The sequence below is a fragment of the Lissotriton helveticus genome, chromosome 2_1 (genome assembly GCF_964261635.1).
Source record: "Lissotriton helveticus chromosome 2_1, aLisHel1.1, whole genome shotgun sequence".
Taxonomy (NCBI): Eukaryota; Metazoa; Chordata; class Amphibia; order Caudata; family Salamandridae; genus Lissotriton; species Lissotriton helveticus.
The window spans coordinates 1,505,744,860-1,505,766,039 of NC_136059.1; the positions used below are offsets into that span (position 1 = coordinate 1,505,744,860).

The 21,180-nt window shown below is 43.0% G+C and overlaps 1 protein-coding gene across 1 annotated transcript in view; it reads left to right on the top strand.

Annotated features, from left to right (window-relative positions):
• Nucleotides 1–5,051: 5,051 nt before the first annotated feature.
• LOC144818720 (C-X-C motif chemokine 10-like) overlaps nt 5,052–21,180 on the top strand; it is an 87,144-nt gene continuing 71,015 nt past the window's right edge. The window contains exons 1-2 of the mRNA XM_078676394.1: nt 5,052–5,234; nt 12,460–12,586. Coding sequence (XP_078532520.1) covers nt 5,180–5,234; nt 12,460–12,586 — 182 coding nt within the window. The 5' untranslated portion in view covers nt 5,052–5,179. The remainder of the gene's footprint in view (nt 5,235–12,459; nt 12,587–21,180) is intronic.

Genomic DNA, 21,180 nt, shown 5'->3' on the forward strand with positions numbered 1-21,180 from the left:
TTTGCTCAAACGTTCCGTCCATCATCCCCTTTGGTATCGCTTTGTTTGCCCTAAGTTGGCAGGGTATGCCCAGACGTGGGTCCCTTGCTCACTCTACCACTGGATTCAAGATAGCCTGGCTGATGAGGATTATGATTCCGAAACCGGTCCCAGGATGCTTGTTCCGGTCCAGGGAAGACATGGCTTGGGAGTTCGGGCTGGACTGTTCCCATGATGCACAGGGTCAGACTGATTTTCATATGGCCATGTCTGAACTGGGGTGGTGGAGTGAGCTAAAGAATGGTGATGGATTAAACCCAGATCAGTTGACTGGGGTGAGTGTTTGATTTCCTCAAACGCTCCGTCCATCATCCCCTTTGGTATTGCTTTGTTCGCCCTAAGTTGGCAGGGTATGCCCAGAAGTGGGTCCCTTGCTCACTCTACCACTGGATTCAAGATAGCCTGGCTGATGAGGATTATGAATCCGAAACCGGTCCAAGGATGCTTGTTTCTGGTCCAGGGAAGACATGGCTTGGCAGTTCGGGCTGGGCTGTTCCCATGAGGCACAGGGTCAGACTGATTTGCATATGGCCATGTCTGAACTGGGGTGGTGGAGTGAGCTAAAGAATGGTGATGGATTAAACCCAGATCAGTTGACTAGAGGTGAGTGTTTGATTTGCTCAAACGCTCCACCCATCATCCCCTTTGGTATCGCTTTGTTCACCCTAAGTTGGCAGGGTATTCCCCGACGTGGGTCCCTTGCTCACACTACCACTGGATTCAAGATAGCCTGGCTGATGAGGATTATGAATCCGAAACCAGTCCCAGGATGCTTGTTTCCGGTCCAGGGAAGACATGGGTTGGCAGTTTGGCCTGGACTTTTCCCATGAGGCACAGGGTCAGACTGATTTGCATATAGACATGTCGGAACTGGGGTGGTGGAGTGAGCTAAAGAATGGTGATGGATTAAACCCAGATCAGTTGACTGGGGGTGAGTGTCTGATTTGCTCAAACGCTCTGTCAATCATCCCCATTGGTATCGCTTTGTTCACCCTAAGTTGGCAGGGTATGCCCAGACATGGGTCCCTTGCTCACTCTACCACTGGATTCAAGATAGCCTGGCTGATGAGGATTATGAATCCGAAACCGGTCCCAGGATGCTTGTTTCCGTTCCAGGAAAGACATGGCTTGGCAGTTCGGGCTGGACTGTTCCAATGAGGCACAGGGTCAGACTGATTTGCATATGGCCATGTCGGAACTGGGGTGGTGGGGTGAGCTAAAGAATGGTGATGTATTAAACCCAGATCAGTTGACTGGGGGTGAGTGTTTGATTTGTTCAAACGCTCTGTCCATCATCCCCTTTGGTAGCCTACGCTGAGTCAGGCAATGTTCAGATGTGCCAGGTAAGACCTGCCCCTCCCCCCCTCCCCCCCACAGCCAGCGCAGCAAGGCGAGCGAAGCAGCCGGTCGGTGCAGAACTCCAGCAAGCACTGATCACAGCCATGTGGGGCCCGAAGGCCGCAGGTCAGCGGCAATAGTAAGATTTTTCTTGCAGACTTTTTCCCAGAGAGGGGTCCATCAGCCACAACAGAGCTGAACGTTTTAGACACCACTCTAGAATGTCTCTATGGGAGGTGCAGGGTGAGGTTGCATACTTCATCGGGGGAGGCACAGTCCGAACGGACGCACATCCGATTGTACAAGGGCTCCAATCCAGGGCTCCCCTCAGCAAACTAGTTGGGTCATCCTTACCTCTGCCCAGGGTCTTGCTGTGTAATGCGCTGTGTCAGGCATCTGCATGGCACATCACAGGCCTACTCATACTGTGGCAACCCATATGGCCATACGTCACACCCTCAGGTAGGCAGAGCGCCTCCACTGAGTCACGCTCCCCAAGGCAGCTACTGATGAGCTCCACCAGAGCGCTCCGAATGTCCCTCGCTCACTGCCAGAGTAATGGTTTCATCACTTTGCTGTTTCAGCGCATCTGGTGGCCCCTCAGCAATAGGGCCAGACCCAGCTGCCCACCTGGAAACTAGGCCGCAACAGTGGCCGCCCAGGAGTCCGCGATGTTACCGGCATCCTCGTTTCACTTTCAGACAAAATTTCACAGCAGCTCCTGATGTCGGAGGAGCAGGGCATAAACTAAATGACTTAGGGACAAAAAAAGTTTTGATGGGTGCTAGGATTATGCCGGAAGGTAAGCCGGGCTCACAGAACAACTCTAATGAGCTGCCATCTTGGAGCAAGGTAAGCTCTGCCCCAGGATCCTTTCACTTCATAGATGGCACCAGGTATAAATAGTGGCCCCTCAGATTAACACTTCAGTACACTCCTGGACCTGTGGAAGACTACAGAAGGACCGCTTGGCACTCAGAGGACAACCCTGCTTCTTGAGGCATGCCTTGTTCTTCGGAGGACTGCCCTGCTGCTTGAAGCTTGTCTTATTGCTTGAAAAAGAGAAGGCCATCAACTTGAACCGAGAACTACCAGAGTGACTCCAAGTGTCAATTGCCTGAATTCCAGTTCTAAGCTACAGGGACAGAACAAACACCAGACAGCCCAGCTGACCTGTTGCAACTGGCTCTAAATGGGTCTGCAACTTGTCCTGTCTGGACCTGCGCCGGGACCTGCCTGAGCCCTGCTGGCTTCTATAAGAGTAAGTTCCTGATCCACAAATTGTGCCTCCCTAGGTCCTGGACCCCGGCTGGCATCAGTTGAGGTCCTCCTGTGAAATCCTGAAGTTTTGAACGCTGCGCTGGCCTTTCAGAAGGTAAACGTTTCAGTGGAACTAACCTGGTCCCTGTATCCAGATCCCATTCCATTGCGAGTGGGCTGAACTTGCAACTTTGTCCTGACCTAGCATGACCAGATCCCCACAGTTAGCACTTTCTGCTTCTTGGTGCTATTTTTACTTAAACTTTTAAAATTCCATATCTTCAGTTCTATTGATTGGATTTTTGGCATTTTGGCATAATTTTATTTATTAATTAATTAATGGGTGTTGAGAAGAAAGGGCTGATTCTTTTTGGCCTGGCATGAAGCTATTAGGAGTCACGTGAAGTGAGGAGTGTGTTCTACCACAATATTTTAAATCTTGTTCTGCCAAAATTTTAAATCCAAAATATCGACTACTTTAATATTGTGAAGCTAAGTATGTAGAGGTAAGTATAGGTTTACTATACTTAACTCCACATATACACTTTAATTTTATATGTTTTTAATGTAAATAGATCTGAAGTTTAGAACTGTAAATCTGTACTTACTGAAGCTAATAGCCCCAGTGCTGTACTTGACATAGACCCAAGCAACTTGCAAAAAAGGTCCACATGAGTATTTGGTAGGCCGTTCAAGATGTGTTTCACGATGAGACTGCGGACCGCACTTACATGACATGAAGAGATGGCCGAGCACATTCACCAAGATCTTCTGTTTTATGCTGCACTGACAGCAGCTAGGGAGTCGAGCACCAGAGCCTATTCCAATAATTATATTTCTGGGCTGAGTAAAGGCAACACTGCTGTTTTCAACAGTCCCTGAACCAGTAGGGACCCGTGGAGGGAGTTCCGTGAGTGCTGCATCGCATTTGCGCGCGCGCCATGAAATTCGTTTTATTTATTTAATTGTTTACTTACCTCTGGTCATCCATATTCCAGTGTTTACTACCCCCCACCCTGCCCGTCCCGCCTCACCGCCCCACAGAACTCCCTCCATGGGCCGCTACTGCCCTGGACTGTTGGATATAATCAGAGTGGGTTTGTAATAAATCACCATAAGAAAGGCTAAGGCTGCTTGGTGCTGCCTCTGTCTGTTGGAATAACACTGATCCACATAGATCATTCACACAAACCTATACAACGACCTTAGAACTCAGTGGCAACTAAAGGCAGTGCACAGTGATTTCCAAAAGTCTGAAGTAATAGGAATAAAAATCCTTCAATTGTATAACAGGCACCAACAAAAAGTATGAATGATAACGGATTTGGGGAGATTATGCGTCAATGATATAAAAATGTTTGCATAATTCGGTTTACTTTATAACATTGGGTCATCTGGGTACACAGTTTGGAAGGATCTATTCTCCTTGAAATGAGGTCTGTTACACCACTTACTGTTACATCACTCTGCAAGAAATTGAGGGTTGGTGATGCTTAGGAGTCTGAACCGCACTACTTTTTTAGACTTGGGCAGTGCTTAGTTTGAGCTAGAGGTTGCAGATGGGGTCCACCGACAACAGACCGGTTCTTCGGTGGGGGCGTTGTATTTGCAAGAATATTATGGTTTGAAAAGCACCTGCTGGCCATCCTGGCCTCCAGCAATTTTCAGGCAACAATAAAAATGTCAAGATAACTCTGGTGATTAATGTTCTCCCTAGATAGAGATCGGAGGTTTGTCTTGTGGGCGTTTTGACTCATGGTAAGGTGGCACAGTAGTTTAATAGGCCTGCTGCAAAGAACGTGTACCACGCAGATCACAAAGTGCATATAATGTAAATCGGTCTGTGGGTTACTGCTTTAATCTGATAGATCCTTTTGTTACTTGCATTTAAAATCCCAACATAGAACAGTGAGCTATTAACCGCCATCAAACAGCTTCAGGCAAACACACGGTATAGATTAGAGCTCGTGATTTTTTTCCCCCCAGTCTTTCTTTATCCTAATGTTGGAAAAAAGGTTCATTTGAATAGAAATCAATCCTGGTTATTAAAGAGAGCCCCTAACAATGGAGTTACGTTTTAAATTCCGAGTTTGTGCTTCTCCAGACCAAGCGCTCTTAAACTAAATTGCCTTCCAGTATGGATGACATGTCACTCCTACACCTTGTACCTTTCCTATACGCTGATTGATTTACACAGCTATGCTTTCTGCAAAGAGCATAAACAACACAGACGCATCCGTTTCAAGGTCGTGTGTGAAGGGTAGACGAAACGTAATCTCCTAGTGAAAGTGGCAGTGTGCCTTCTGGGCCATTTCACAGAAAGCGTCTCTTTCTGCGAAGTGAGAACTGGATCCCTGATCGGAAATCGTGGGACTTCCCAAAAAGAGGCAATATAGGTCCCAGTGTGGCGTCTCGGGCCCCGTTCCTTCCTATCCAATCAGAGCACTAGAATTGTGAGGATAAATACAGCCGTGGGAATACTTCCGCCCTCACTTTTATACTAACACCCAAGAGCGGTCAGCGCGAGCACTCTGCTACTGACATGAAGGGGGCGCTCGTGCTCTGTGCGGTGCTGCTCCTGGCAGCAGAAACTGAAGGTAAGAGGCAATGGCGAACACACAAAGGATGGTCAGTTTGGATCCCACCTCATGACTCTCCCTCCTGCCACAAAACACTCTCCATGCACCTTTATCTCTCTCCTACAAGTTCTTTTTCACTGTTGCTTCTCCTTTTGTTACTGTTTTTAAATCGTTCTACTCCTTCTTTTCTTATTTTCTCTCTTTTGTCATGCGCTGATTGTCTTAAAAGTGGTGTATCTTTCGTTATAAACATGGAACACCTACTTTGATGGTTTATAAGGAGAGAGGTACTCCAGAGTACCTCTTTTTAAAGATATTACATGATTATAACCAGTGCTGTAAATGGGGAAAAAAATAAGTGCCGGTACTGCAGTGCTATCCCTTTCATCTAAAGCGTTTTGTAGTTTAAATCACGCAATTTTTCCCGAAGGCGTTGCCGAACTTACCACCACAGAACCACACCAGTGACACCTTTTTTTTTTTTTTTTTTTTTTTTTAGCAAGGGGAGATTTAAGCTATTTTCTGCAGCCGAAGTCAGGATTGGAACCCGGTTCCCAACTTCCAGGGTAGGCAGCTCTGGCCCTTAGGTCACATCTCCTCCCCTGGGTTAGCAGGCAATTGCTTGGGACCCTGAGATTGCAGTCAGGAGTTGTTAGTTTGAGTCTAAAGTCAAATGCCAAACAGTGCCGGCCATGTAGAGTTTTTTGATCATTTAGTAGAACCACGATTCAAGAATTGTGTTACTGCAACTGGTACCTGGGGCATTACTGCACATAGAATTACATGGAGAAAATCATGTGGAAATGGTGTTTCTGCATGTAAAGCGCCAAAGTTAGTACTGGCATTATTCTGCTGCTAACAGGCACGTCTTTCCAGTGTAGTGACAAGGCATTACCCCATTCATCACGCCGTGTTACCACTTCTCTCGTAATGTAGCAAAATTGTATTGTTGAGCGGAAAAATCTGCTTACCGCTCATTTCACAATATTTTTTTATAAAACACACCCTTAGTTAAATAAGGGACGATATGTTATGTTTGGCAAATCGCTTGCTGCCCCTGTCCGAAGCGGTAGGTGAGCATACATAGGTGTTAGGAGCTTGAACCTGCCTCGAAGAGCTATTCGAAGCTTTCATTATTTGAGCATTTAAATAACGGCCTGGAATGGATTACACGAGAAAATGTGAACACCTGTTTAACTACTTTTACAGTCTGGCCTGTAGTATTTTTTTTTATTTTCTGAGATAATTATGACGTCGACTCTATAGAGACCAATCCCTGTTCTTTAGGCTTTTATATTAGGGCCAGACCCGTAGGCAATAGTATATTTTTCGGGGACATGGTCCCCATAAAAAAAACAATATAAAAGAGTGTCCTGGATAGAGAATCAGGGTTTTTGCCTTTTGAAAAAAAATGTTTAACTTTTATGAAGTTGAACGAGCTGCATTACTTTTTTTGCTTTCTTAAATTATGGTAATCATTCTACCAACAGGAATATTTAGGATCCTCAGAAAATAAAGCACTGTGATGCAAAACAATGGGGAACAATTGACAGAATAGTTCATGGGTATACAAATACAATATCAAGTATTAAGTATTGTGGTGCCAAAATATTGTGGCCTGAATATCACAACCAAAATATAGTGTCGATAAGTGCATATCAGCATTCCACATATATGTACCCTGAAGAAATCTTCAAGATACTTAGATGTGGACGTAAGAATAGTAGGTCTGTAGATACCTACAAGCACTTAACTCCACCATATTGTGGTTCTCAATATTTAATCCACAACATTTTGGAACCACAATATATATGTACTCCATACTCTTTTAAACTATCTCAAGTGATGGTGATCACTCATGGCAATTTTCATGGAAATTGAAATACAGTTTTGCACATGAAAATTTGCAATTTTTTATGAAGTAATTTTTGGAAAAATTAATTTCAGATTTTACCTATAAATGCTCATTGGGTAAGATCATTTTCAGTCGGTATGGGTCTGGCGCAGCAGATTCCTGCCAGCCAGCTATTATTTTCACGAAGAGTACTAGGACCTCTCAGCAGGGCTGGCATGTGTGCATTATACAATGCCAACACTTTTTAGCCATAAATCTATTGGACAAAGCAATAGATCTCATATAATTTACAATGAAAGGATTTACACAGTCCAGCATGCATAACATACACATATCGAACAGTGGCAACATTTCTGATCCTGAAAGACATATATTATTTGCAAACTTCCAGCGCTTCTCTGCAGGATTGGTAGGCTCATACGCGGTCAGTGCCAACACGTCTCAGAAGGCCCCTATGTTTTTCATCTCTTGTACCAACATTTCTTAGCAGAATTTATTTTCCCATTTCGAGCAGTGACAACATTTCTCAGAAGAGAGAGAGTTCTCATAGACAGGAAGAACTGCCATACATTTATCAGACAATTTCACTAGTTCCACAAAGCCTGCTATAGTTTTAGTCTTGCAATACCAGCACTTCTCCTCTGAGATGTTATACGGGGGGAACATCCTTTACAACGACGCAACTTTTACAACGCAAGTTATTACAACGCATTGCGCTGGGGGGCGCTCTAGGATAGGGAATAGTTTAATTTACTATCCAACACCTTCCCTACTATCCACGGGGACTGGAGTTGGAATAGTAAATTAAACTATTCACTATCCAGCGCCCCCAAACCCAAGTCGTTGTAACGACTTGCGTTGTAAAACCTGCGTTGTAAAGGCATGCATGGTAAAAGCATGCGTTGTAACGTCATACATCCGTTATACGGTACAAGAGTTTTAGCGAATCTTCTGAGCAATGCTGCTATTCCTTTATCTGAAAGTCCCAGTGTCTCAGCAGGGCTGCTCTACATGTAATGGAACCGAGCCAGCACCTCCCAGCCAGCAGATACACTTTACATGGAAAACACCAACGAGTCTCGGCAGGGCTTACAACGTTTTTTGCGGATGTTACATTTTTCTTGCCATTGATGAAAGAGGTTGCATCCTCTGTAGCACTCATTTGCGAATATGTTTCTAATAAATGGCTTAATGTGTTCATCGCTTCATTGGCTGGTTTAGCCCGGAGCTGCAGGTTCAAACCTTGACATGGTTGAATCAGAATGTAACGTGTCTGGGGCTGATAAAGGGATTATCACTATATATTGAGTTATAATCAGTGCCGAGGAAAAAAGTCATATTATAATTAGGGCTCCAGGTTTCATGGTATTTATTTTTTCGACATTTCTGTCTGTACTTATCCATCTTTATTTTTTGCTAAAATAAAATCTGCATTTATCCATTTTTATTTTAAGTTTTCTGTATAAATGAAGCTGTAATAAGTATTTTTCCACATTCATTTGACTGATAAATGTATACTCGCATTTGAATGTCCAAAGGTGTTCAGCAGTATACAGCGCGACAACGTTATCTGAAAAAAATGCATTGTAAAATAGCATCAATAACTGTAGTTCTGCACTTAATTGGGAAATCTGTGGTCTTTTTTCACCCCCCCTACCTCTCAATCTGTTCTCCTACTGACCTGACACTCACGATTGACTATAGAAAAAAATCATCCAAAGAAGACCCATTTTCTTTATTTGTGTATTTAAAGATAAATACAGACAGACAAATAAATAGTTTTCTGCCTGTATTTATCTGTAAACATCAGTAAAAATGGAAAGCAGGGAGCCCTAATTATAATTAAGGTGTTCAGTTGAAAAGTGGTAGAGTGATGTGCACCAAAATAACAGAGTTGGCTGAAGTTAAACCCCATGACCTGGCAACAAGGCTGGATTGAGGCAAAACTGAGAGGTTGCATTTTTCTTAAAGATGAGAAGACTCATATTGAGTTTAGCCCCTATAGGCTTGCTTTAAAGACGTGCACAGTCACTCGTGAGAACAAACCCCATCACAGGACAAACTGCCGACTCACTGTTCTCTGTTCTAAAGACTCTGAGTGGCCAAGTGTGAACTTATTAGACCAGGCTCACAAAACAGGTTTTAATTATGGCATTCATGCAAGGTCATAATATAAACCTTCCCACTTACTCTGTGTGATGTACGCTTGTCATAGATACTAGGCATTCATAAAGGAAATTCATGGAAAAAACTCAAATTGTTTCTCTAACCCCATGCATGAGGGTACTGCACTAATTTCCCTGCATGGATAGGGCTCGAAAATTTCTAATTTAACTTTTGAGTTCATTTTCAATTTCAGTTTTAATCACTTTTCTCCAACTCTCTTCCTCATACCACCCATTAGAAAATGTTAGGTACAGCTAATCATTTACACAACTTTGCCATACGAGGAAGTTTGTTAAAAAAATGTATATATTTTTTAGGGAATTTTTTTAGAGAGTATTCTAGCAAATATTTTGTGAAGCAAATATCACAATTGTTTTCCGACGTTTGAATCCACAATGCTGCTTTGAGTAATGCTTTCTGCCGCTAGTTCCTTTGGTGGAATTTTTGCAAAGTATAAAAAGATTGTGAAGATTCTGATATTTTTTCAAAACATTTACGAGGCTGAGGAGAACGTCCCTCACAATATGCCAGCGCTCCTGATGTTGGTGTGCTTTCCTACACTTTCCACAGCATTCACATCTGAAACTTTCATACGATGCAGGTTGGAGCGTGTCTGGCTTTACATATGTTTTTCCTTCACCAGCTGAAAAGTGTGGACACGTGGCTTTGCATATGTTTTGGATTGGCCAGAAAGTTAAGACTGAGTGGTCCTTTACGGTGCACGGCCGGTGGTAGGTGTAACTGCAGGGCGGTGACGTAGGGAGGGGGAGGGGCATGGTGGGGGGTTGTAATGTATGGATTACGAACTTTAACAGGTAAGTAAACATATAAATTAATAAAACGAATTTCGTTGTGTGCACTGCATCACCAAATGCGATGCAGTGCGCGCAACGAAATTCGTTTTATTTATTTATATGTTTACTTACCTGTTAAAGTCCGTAATCCATATATTACAACCCTGCCCCTCCCTACGTCACCGCCCTGCAGTTACACCTACCACCGGCCGTGGCTGGCACCCCAATTGTGTAATTTACGTTAACAAGTGGGGTCTGATTTCAACCGTGGAATACCGTTTTTTTACTGCGTCGCCCTGACGGAGTAACCATGCTCAATCTTTAGAGATGTCTGCTGGCCCTACAGACATCTCGTGACACTGGCAGGAATCGCCATCACGGCGGTACCCATCAATGTATTAAAGGTTTGACAGACACTACTTTTAACATGTTTTTGCTTTTTTTTAAATCAATATCCTAAAGAGGGATTTTAGTTTACAAAAACCAAGAACGAATGACCCCTGAAAATATGGGAGTTGCCTCATATGGTGTGGGGGGCAATATTTTTTCACTGTCAGTCACTGGTGAATAACAGCAACAACAAAAAACATATAACACAGTCCAGTCTAAATTGGGTGGATGGTGTTATTTGTAAACGTCCGAAGAGCCGTACTCCATCCCTCGATAAGAGGAGTATGTCAGTGACAAAGGCGAAGTAGACTCCCTTGTTGACATACTTGAGGTCAAAAAATGTAAATCAGGTACCCACCTTCAGTTGGGCGTCGCATTTGTGGCAGAGAACCTTCTTCGCCAAGCTCTATATACTCTATTCATTGATGAGGGAACTGTGCACTGATGTATCATGTGCAGTGTAATTTTCCAGGTCGTGCACATTTGCGGAATCAGTTGTGTCCTGTGTTTAAATGTGGTGGGGGGGCTGTTTGTACCGGGATGTTGTCAATGTCGAGGTGCATTCCTGCCTATGTGCGTATGCTGCACGGTGGGTGTGTCACTCGTGCGGCTCTGTTTGTCTGCCACTGGTCTCTTTCATGCGGTGTGCCTGCCGGTTCTGTTCTTCCACGGTGCTAGGTAGTTGTGGTGTACATGTAGTCCTCTGAGTTGGCCATGGTGCATCTGTGCTACTCCGCTGTTGTTGGATTTAGTTCTGTGTCTTTTTCAGTATGCTGTACTTGTGCTTTTTCCCGCATTGCGCGGGTGTATTGCTGCCCTCGCGCTGGTTGTCACTGGTTTCTTATCGTGCTTTTGCCCATCGCTGTTTTTTTCGCGTTGGGGTTTGTGATTTTATCTCCGTCGAGGTGGTTGTGTTGCGGGCATTGGCCACAGTGTCGGCAGACTATTGCATGCTACCACCGTGTTGTGAATTCCACGTTGTCACAGAGTTGTTTTCCTGAGATGGGCAGCGATGTTGAAAGTTGCCGTACGCTACTCTTGCGGTACATAGCACATGTTCTTGTGCAGCCACGGCCCGTGGAGGGAGTTACGGTGGGGCAGGGAGGCGGGGAGGGGGAGGGGCAGGGTGGAGGGTGCTAAAAACCGGCATATGGATAATTGCAGGTAAGTAAACAATTTAATTAATAAAAAAAATTTGGTAGTGCGCCTTGCATCGCAAAATGTCATGCAGTGCGCGCTACGAAAATCGGTTTATTAATTAAATTGTTTACTTACCTGCAATTATCCATATGCCGGTTTTTAGCACCCTCCACCCCGCCCCTCCCCCTCCCCGCCTCCCTGCCCCACCGTAACTCCCTCCACGGGCCGCGGCTGTTCTTGTGAATATACCCCTATGCGTATTGTGTAAAAATAAGTTCTACAAACTGTTTCACTGCTTCTTAAGGAAAAGGGGTGTTTCTATGGAAAATTATGAGGACACAGAGTGAATACCAAAGTGAATACCACTTCTAAAACATAAGTGTAGAGTTCTCCTGTCTGATAAGAACAGTTTATATTTAATTAAACATTAGTTTGCAGAGTAGGTGATGCCCGCCTTTTATTGCATGAGGTCTGCACATGTAGGCTTGTTTTCTGCCGCATACAACATTGTATGTTTTAAACAAACTACTTTATTCTGGAATTTATGAAACTTTAAATAAAATATTGATCCTATGCTTCCATTACAGACAAAAACGTTATTTATAAGTGAGTAGCATTTTCAGTTGGATCTGGTGAATACATATACTTTTCTTTCTTAAACCTTTGTGTGTTGCATAGTGTTAGATCCCTTTTGTATCAATGTGAAGTAAAGTCACAAAATAGCGAGAGAACATTGCCACAGAATGTGCTGCATAATTTTCATTTCCTTTTTCTTTAGTAAGCTATGCAGCATACCTTTGGCTCTTAACTGCCGTATACTTCCAGTAGCCTCAACTTAAAGGTACAGTACATACACCTATCCTTTGTCTCTGCACTAATAACCATTCTGTACCTGCAGGCCTGTCCATTGGCGGCAGAGGGCGTTGTCTGTGCCCGGGCATTGGGGCTGATTCCTTGGATCCGAAGTTAGTATCTAAGATTGAAGTCTTTCCGAAGAGTGCTGTCTGCGACCAGAATGAGGTCATGTAAGTAACTGCGAGAGGCATGAAATGACAGCTGTATCCAGCTCAATACTTTTAATCATTCAGGAGTGTTCCACATAGTTGTTTATTTGTTTAATTTATATAGCACGTTTATCCAAAGTGCTTGAACTTTGGAAACATAGTATACAATCAGCAAGCATTGGCAAATCAAATAGGTCTGGGCTCTGCTGAAAGATTTTGACGTTGTCAATGCTTGTTTTTATTTGTCATGGGTGTTACAAAACAATATTGCTTGGGAAGCTACAGGGCCCCATCAGTCTAAACAAATTGTGGCTAAAAGCACAAATATGTTTTGGGTCTCAAAAGGCACCCATTGCTGTAGTAGGCATCTGCAAGTCATGGTAACACTTTGTGTTTGCATGAGCTTTTTGTGAAAGGGCAGAATGGCATTACTCACAGTGAAGTTAGCCAAGGGGGCTCACCCCTTGCTCCATGCTATAATAGATGGAAGAAAAATAGGAACCCTACAATAACAGATCAATGGATGCAGAGGGCTGGCTGAAAGCCCCTCTACTTCAGTATAATATATATATATATATTCACTGAAAAAACCATAGGTTATAGACCATATATAGTTAGGAATTAGCATTTACAAAACCTTATTTTACTCACACAAAACCATTGAAATTCCATATATAGTTAGTTGCACTAACTATATATCGCGCACCCGCAATCCACTGCTGATGATGTCACATATTACATCATTCATGACATGGTCAGTGACATCACTGATGACATCACTGATGACATCTCAAATGACATCACTGATGACATCACTGATGACATCTCAAATGACATCATCTAGTGTCTGTGTGTTTTTGTAAAGTTTAAATATGTTTTACATATTGAAGAATGAGTGGATGTATGGAAGACTGAGTGTGTGTGTGGCTGGCTGGGAGGTGTGTGACTCTGTGCATATCAATGTGTACTTGTATCAGTGATTGTATAAGAGAGTAAGTATATGTTAGTATATGTGTGAAAAAGTATGGTGTTCTGTGTTTAACTGTATAGATGAGGAAATCGAAGTGTGATTGATTCTTCACAGGACTGACTAGGTGTATGAGTGCATATGATAGTGTTGTAATAATGAGTGACTGTATGTATGAGTGATTGTATGGGTGAATGAGTGAATGTGTGTGTAGACGTAGGAATCAGTGAGTGCGTATGTAGTAACTGGTATTGGTGTGTCATGATGTCATCAGTGATGTCATTTGAGATGTCATCAGTGATGTCATTTGAGGTGTCATCAGTGATGTCATCAGTGATGTCACTGAAGTATGGTGTTCTGTGTTTAACTGTATAGATGAGGAAATGGAAGTGTGATTGATTCTTTACAGGACTGACTAGGTGTGTGAGTAACTCCATGGATGAGTGGCAGTGTGTGAGTGTCTGCATAGGTGTATGAGTGCATATGATAGTGTTGTAATAATGAGTGACTGTATGTATGAGTGATTGTATGGGTGAATGAGTGAATGTGTGTGTAGACGTAGGAATCAGTGAGTGCGTATGTAGTAACTGGTATTGGTGTGTCATGATGTCATCAGTGATGTCATTTGAGATGTCATCAGTGATGTCATCAGTGATGTCATTTGAGATGTCATCAGTGATGTCATCAGTGATGTCACTGACCATGTCATGAATGATGTAATATGTGACATCATCAGCAGTGGATTGCGGGTGCGCGATATATAGTTAGTGCAACTAACTATATATGGAATTTCAATGGTTTTGTGTGAGTAAAATAAGGTTTTGTAAATGCTAATTCCTAACTATATATGGTCTATAACCTATGGTTTTTTCAGTGAATTTTCAAGGTTTTGTAAATGCTAATTCCTAACTATATATGGTCTATAACCTATGGTTTTTTCAGTGAATTTCATTGGTTTTTTAACCCCTTCCACACTCATGACGAGCTGGGCTCGTCATGCAGTAGCCTCCCAGCACGCTCATGACGAGCCCAGCTCGTCATGAATAATGGGTTTTTGCATATTCCAGCACAGGGCTGGAACTCATCGAGCATCGATGTGGTTAACAGCTAATATCTGTAGCTGTAAAATGTATTCTTCTTTAAATCCAAAAATATATTTTATATGTTTATGAATAAATTTTTTTTTAAAATATTTTTTTTTCTTCGTTCCCGCTTCGCGAATCGGGAAGCTTCCCGTTAGCTGACCTTGATGCCGCGAAATAGACCGCGAGCCGGTAAACGTTTCTTTACCGCAACTGCCGCGTTAGAAAACAACATCGTGACGCCTCCCGTCCGCATGACGTTTCGCGTTGTCGCGTGATACGTCATATGACGTGCTACGTTAGCGAACTGGTACGCGAAGCGAGTCGCAAAGCGCAGGTTTCTGGAAGCAAACCGGGAGGCCCTGCAAAGCGCTTAACGTAAACACAGCAGGTCATGTGACTTGGTAATAACACTTTTCATTGGTTCATTTCACTTTTGGTTTCCTAATGATGTAAGACTAGGTCATATAATCTAAAATGAACACTTTTCATTGGTTGAGAACTCTTGTTTTTCCCAAATGATGAAAATCCCTCCTTTTTTCCTCACTCTGACTTTCATCATTGTGAGAGAAAGACCCTTTGTGATCACTGAGCAATGGCTTCTTTAGTAGCTTCAGCTGGTGCTTCCCCACCACCTCCACCACATCCAAGGAAGAGTGGACCACCTGCTCAAGTTATAATTCAACAAGAAGAGGAAGAAGAGGAACAGAACGACGAGCACGAAGAGAGGCAGTTTTTGCCTGAGGAGCCCAGGACGTCTCACCGGAAAGAAAACTTCATTTGGCAATTTTTTAAAATTCCCAAAGGTCAGAAAAAAGTAAATGCAAGATACGTAACTTGCCTTATATGTCAAGATAGACTGTCCAGAGGAACCGAGAAAAAATACAGTTTCGGAAACTACACAATGCATCGCCATATGACTAGGTGTCATCCTAACAACTACAGTGCTGCACAGTTTCGGAACGACCTAGATAATCTCCCTATTATGGCCAGAAGATCTGTTGTACCGGAAGTAACGGGACCAGAGGGCAGGGAGATGGTGCCAAATATACAAATGAGATTTGGTGAAGTAAAACACATCTGCGTATTTTGCGATGGATTCATTTGCTACGGAGAAAGAAGCATCACTCTGATCAACAGAGCTATTGACTATCATATGCAAGTTTGTACGAAACGCCCAAAATAATAAATACTTTTTTTTGTTTTGTTGCTCCTGTTGAGCCCTTTACAATGAATCGTTTTCATTGCCCCCTCCAAGAAAAACCCCAAAAAATATAAAACTGTTCAGAAAAATTCAAAAAAAGTAAAAAAATGTTCCGAAAAATAATAAAAAAAATATAAAACAACAAAAACAATAAAAAAAAATGTTCTTTTCAGAACTACCTCCCCGTTATTAAAAAATTGGTACAATATTTGGAACTGTGCCAACCTCTATTTCTCTTAGTTCGCTTCCCAGTTCGCTCGCCGGTACGCGAACCGGAAGCGAACCAAAAACAGTAAGTATAAGGGAAGGAAACAGACACTTATGTTAAAAGAAAGACAGCTATAGGGGAGTAAACTAGAGATACTATTACCCGTAATCCACTGCTGATGATGTCACATATTACATCATTCATGACATGCTCAGTGACATCATCAGCAGAGGATTGCGGGTTTTTTGGCAACGTGCCTTATCCACGGTTTAATAACGCTGCCTTTTTTTTTATATAAGTTTTCAAATTGTATGAAATATATACCAATAGGTCGTTATGAACCTTTAGGTAGTGCTTTTCTTCATGAGGTCTGGTCGCTTCCATACACATACAGATGTTTCAAAGATGATCAAGAAGTTAATCTGAATGGAGAGGAATGCACTGAGACGCCAGATCATTCACTAATGTGTAGGCACATACAGTTACACGGTTCATGCAACAAACACCGACCAAATATGGCTTGCGTGTTGCAAGGCACGCCAGTTCCTGCTATCATCCCCACGTTCAAGTTGTTGGAAAATGGTAGTTATTTGATGCTCAATAATGAAGATTGTTCTGGGTTAATTAAAAGTATTCCTTTTATCGTAACAGTAAGTGAACGGGTTATTTGCTGCAGAAATGTTCTATTTCCTCCCACACATGAACATAGGGAGTATTCAATATCGCCACAAATACCAACCTTGGGAGCAGATTTCAACGGCATGGCAAGAATAAGAGCTCTTTTGTCTCAGAGAGAGGTGGCCTTGAGTTCGGCCCGTGAAACTTTCGTGCTTCACATAGCGAACACCCGTACAGAGGTGCAGACCCTTTTCAATTCAGATTTGCCTTTCCATTTCAGCAAGATGGTTCGGACTATCTTTAACGCATCCTCCACAAAGGCCCTGGCGCACTTTTTTAAAGTTGTTACCAGTGGTCTCGTGACTTCATTTGAGAAAATCTTTGGAGTCATCCCTGCTTTCTTTCATTCTATTTTTTCCACTCTGCTTCGTGGATTGCCATTTTTACTTGCATTACCAGCGGACGCTCTTGTGCTTTTTTACATTTTTAAATATGGATGTCCCTCCTATGCAACCTCCCGCCCTGCAGCTGCTGACACTGTTCCGCAATCGCATGCTAGAATATTATGGCACAATGCCGTTGGCGATATTAAGCACGGCATATGGATTATCTTTTCGATTCTCCTACTTCACCTGTGTCCAGCCTGTATTTCACTGCCTGACCTGTGATTTCGATTGGGCCATTGATTTGTGTCTCTGCGGACCGGTTTCTCCTGACGTCGACTTTAATCAGCTGATGACTCCTATCATTACTCACGAGTTGGTTTGTCCTGGCGAAAGGATTATGGCTGTGGCATTGATGCATGGACTAATTGGTCCCTGGAATTTACTGGCGGCAACACAGTCTTTCTTGGAACAGAGCTTTCTTGAAAACCCACCGAGCTGTCCTCTGATGGTGATAGAGGATCCGGTGCTGGGAGAGCACGTATGTTCTTTTCCGCTTTTAAATTGGATGGCTGAACTGTTTTCGGAAGAAGACGGTGACTTCCTATTGGAGGCTGTTGCAGCTTATTTTGCATACACAGTTATGTCATAGACCTTTTTCATGTTTGATATGCTGAGTACTAGCATTTCATTGACAATTCATTGACTTATTTGTCAAGTTTTTATTATTTACCTTGCCTATTGGCTTAAGACTCGATAAAGTACTTGGCTGTTTTATTTTTCTTTAGCATTAAATTTTCCTAGTTTTTAATGCTTTACCTTGCGGACCGTCCACATATAAACTTGCAATCTGCTCTCATGAGATGGCACTTCTATTATCTTATTCAGTTCGTTTCCGGATCATGGGGAGGTGTCATCTAGGTCCTGGATATCTTTACACTGTGTTAAGTTAGCATGGGCTCATTACCGGTTTAAACGCCATTTTTCCTTTTTTGCAACTTCTGCACACGACACTTAGTTGTTGCTTTAGCTTTCAACCTAGTAGTTCATCGTGGTTTACATGAGAATAATATGTTATTGCTCTACTATCTGCTTTGCTTGTTAAACTATATCTGTACAGCGAGTGCTAAAGTTTCAAGAACAACACGATACAGAATTGTTATGAGGTCTGATCTCCACGACTTCATACTCATAACATAAGTGCAACTTCTGCCAATTCTGGGCATGAGGCGGGTTTTATATTGCTTTGCCGAACACACATACACAACACTTGATGCGGTTCACATGAAGAGAGAGCTGGTGTATGCTGATGTGATTCCTTCAAATCTAAGACACTAAAGTATGGGCACGCCCTAAACCAACACAAAGAGACCTTCTTAGCAAATAATATAATATGTGTATTAGGGAGGGTGAGATATAAGCAGCCGCGGGCCGTGGAGGGAGTTACGGTGAGGCAGGGAGGCGGGGAGGGGGAGAAGCAGGGTGGAGCCCTCTCCACCTTGCCCCTCCCCCTCCCCGCCTCCCTGCCCCACCGTAACTCCCTCCACGGCCCGCGGCTGCTTATAAGTGTTGCTAACTCTTATTCATTTACAGCATGTTAACATACTGTCACCATTCGCTTTTTATGTACTAGTAACTATGCTGGTAATTTTGCTACTGATAATATGTGTACTTGTATTATCTAAGATACTACGCCTGAGAAGACGGCATTAGTAAATAAACATTTCAAATACACATGTGTTCTTCTTAACTCCATGTTCTGGTTTCTAAGAAATATATAACGACCGACTGTTCATGAGTTCCACGTATCCTGAGGTACTATAAGTTCATATTCTGGATTGTCTAAACATTGAGAGTTTGTTATATCCAATGTGACACTGTACCTAGCTTGCTAAGGGGTTTTTGATTACTAAGGTGAGTTTTGGGACACCCTAATTCGCCGAGGTTCCAATCCTCTGTCCACAGTTCTGTGTGAGAACAGAAACCCTGCGACAGGGGCACCCCCGACCCTTGCTGGAGCTTCATCACACTTGCGATACAACTCCAGCAATGCGCCACCTTTACGGCACAGATACATCACGCATCTGTGCTGTTTTTGCCCCATGATGCGCCGCATTGTAAATGCAGCACACCATAGGTGACGGAACAGCGGCACAGAATGACTAACACATCCCTGGTGATGCGCCAGTCATCATAAATCTATCCCTATGCTTCTTATCTTGTTAGAGATGAACCGCCATATGTATCATCAAAGTTTTTTGCATTTCCTAAATAGCGAACTTTAAGGAATAAATAGCGATTCTTTACCATTCCTAGTTTGCGATGAGCTATTTGCTAATTACAAATTACCCATTCATTTCCTTCATTTCCATAGGGCGGTTGGACTCACTTTTAGCTCGAACGGCTGAATGGATTTCCACGAAACTTGGCAAAATTGTAGGGACTGGTAGCCCGATGTGCCTTTGCTATGTCTCAAGATATATGCTCCAGTGGTTTTTACGAAAATTAACTTTGAAAAATATATATTGGGCTACATTGGCCTATATATATGTTGGAGCCCAAATGTAGCCCAATGTAGCCCAATGAAGCCCAATGAAGCCCAATGTAGCCCAATGTAGCGCAAAGATGGCCGCCAGAGACGAAAAAAAACAAATGTAGCCCAAATATCAGCCAGATGTAGCCCAACTATAGCCCAGTGACAGAATGACCAATCAGCTTCGCAAACCTCCGTTACGCGAAGCGGAGCGCTGTTACAGATATATATCTTTTTTTGAACGTTAATTTCTCAAAATCCACTGGAGCACATATATTGAGACCTAGCAAAGGCACATCGGGCTACCAGTCCCTAATATTTTACCAAGTTTCGTGCAAATCCATTCAGCCGTTCGATTATTATTATTATATTTTTTTTTTGCCCCGCGGGGCCCTTTTAAAACCTCCACATCAAACCTAGGGGGTCAGCGAGGATCTACTATTCCCCCTTATGGTCATTTGCCCCTTCGCTTTCGCCTCCTCTTGTCTCTCGATCCTACCGAGAGACAAGATGGCGGCCGCTACGGACTGTTTGGAATGTTGACAGACGCCGGAGAACCAATCAGCTTCGCTTCACAAAGCTCCGTTGCGCGAAAAGTACGCGTCCTGGAGCGCTGCCCGGTCCGCTGTTACAGATATATATCTTTTTTTAAACGTTAATTTCTCAAAATCCACTGTAGCACATATATTGAGACCTACAAAAGGCACATCGGGCTACCAGTCCCTACAATTTTGCCAAGTTTCGTGCAAATCCATTCAGCCGTTCGGGCTAAAAGTGAGGCCAACCGCCCTATGGAAAACTCAATGTTAAAAACACGTTTTGGGACCCCCCTTTTTTCTCGGCCCCCCCTTGACGAACCCCCCCCCCAAATTTTTAAGGGCTGCTCAGAAACAAAATGTGCCATTTTCCTGAAAATTTCAGCCAATTCCGTCCATAAACGCCAAAGTTATTAGACATAGAATTTTCAAAAATCCCATAGTGAAAAAATCCTAACTATATATACCTACTGGCGACCGCCAGTAGGTAATATATATTGTTTAAAATAATGTCGGGTTTAAACACAGTGCATCACACACTGACGAAGGCAGACCGCCGAAACGCGTCTGTGTGCACCCCTCCGCTGAATAAAATCTAGCGTGTCGAAAACTCCATCCTCGAGTGCTGTTTTGTTCTTTCTGGGAAAGACTGAAAGGATTTGGAGCGTTATATATATATATATTACCTACTGGCGGTCGCCAGTAGGTATATATAGTTAGGATTTTTTCTCTATGGGTTTTTTGAAAATTCTATGTCTAATAACTTTGGTGTTTGTGGACGGAATTGGCTGAAATTTTCAGGAAAATGGCACATTTTGTTTCTGAGCAGCCCCTGAAAATTGGGGGGGGGGTTCGTCCAGGGGGGGTCGAGAAAAAAGGGGGGTCCCAAAACGTGTTTTTAACATTGAGTTTTCCATAGGGCGGTTGGCCTCACTTTTAGCCCGAACGGCTGAATGGATTTGCACGAAACTTGGCAAAATTGTAGAGACTGGTAGCCCGATGTGCCTTTTGTAGGTCTCAATATATGTGCTCCAGTGGATTTTGAGAAATTAACGTTTAAAAAAAGATATATATCTGTAACAGC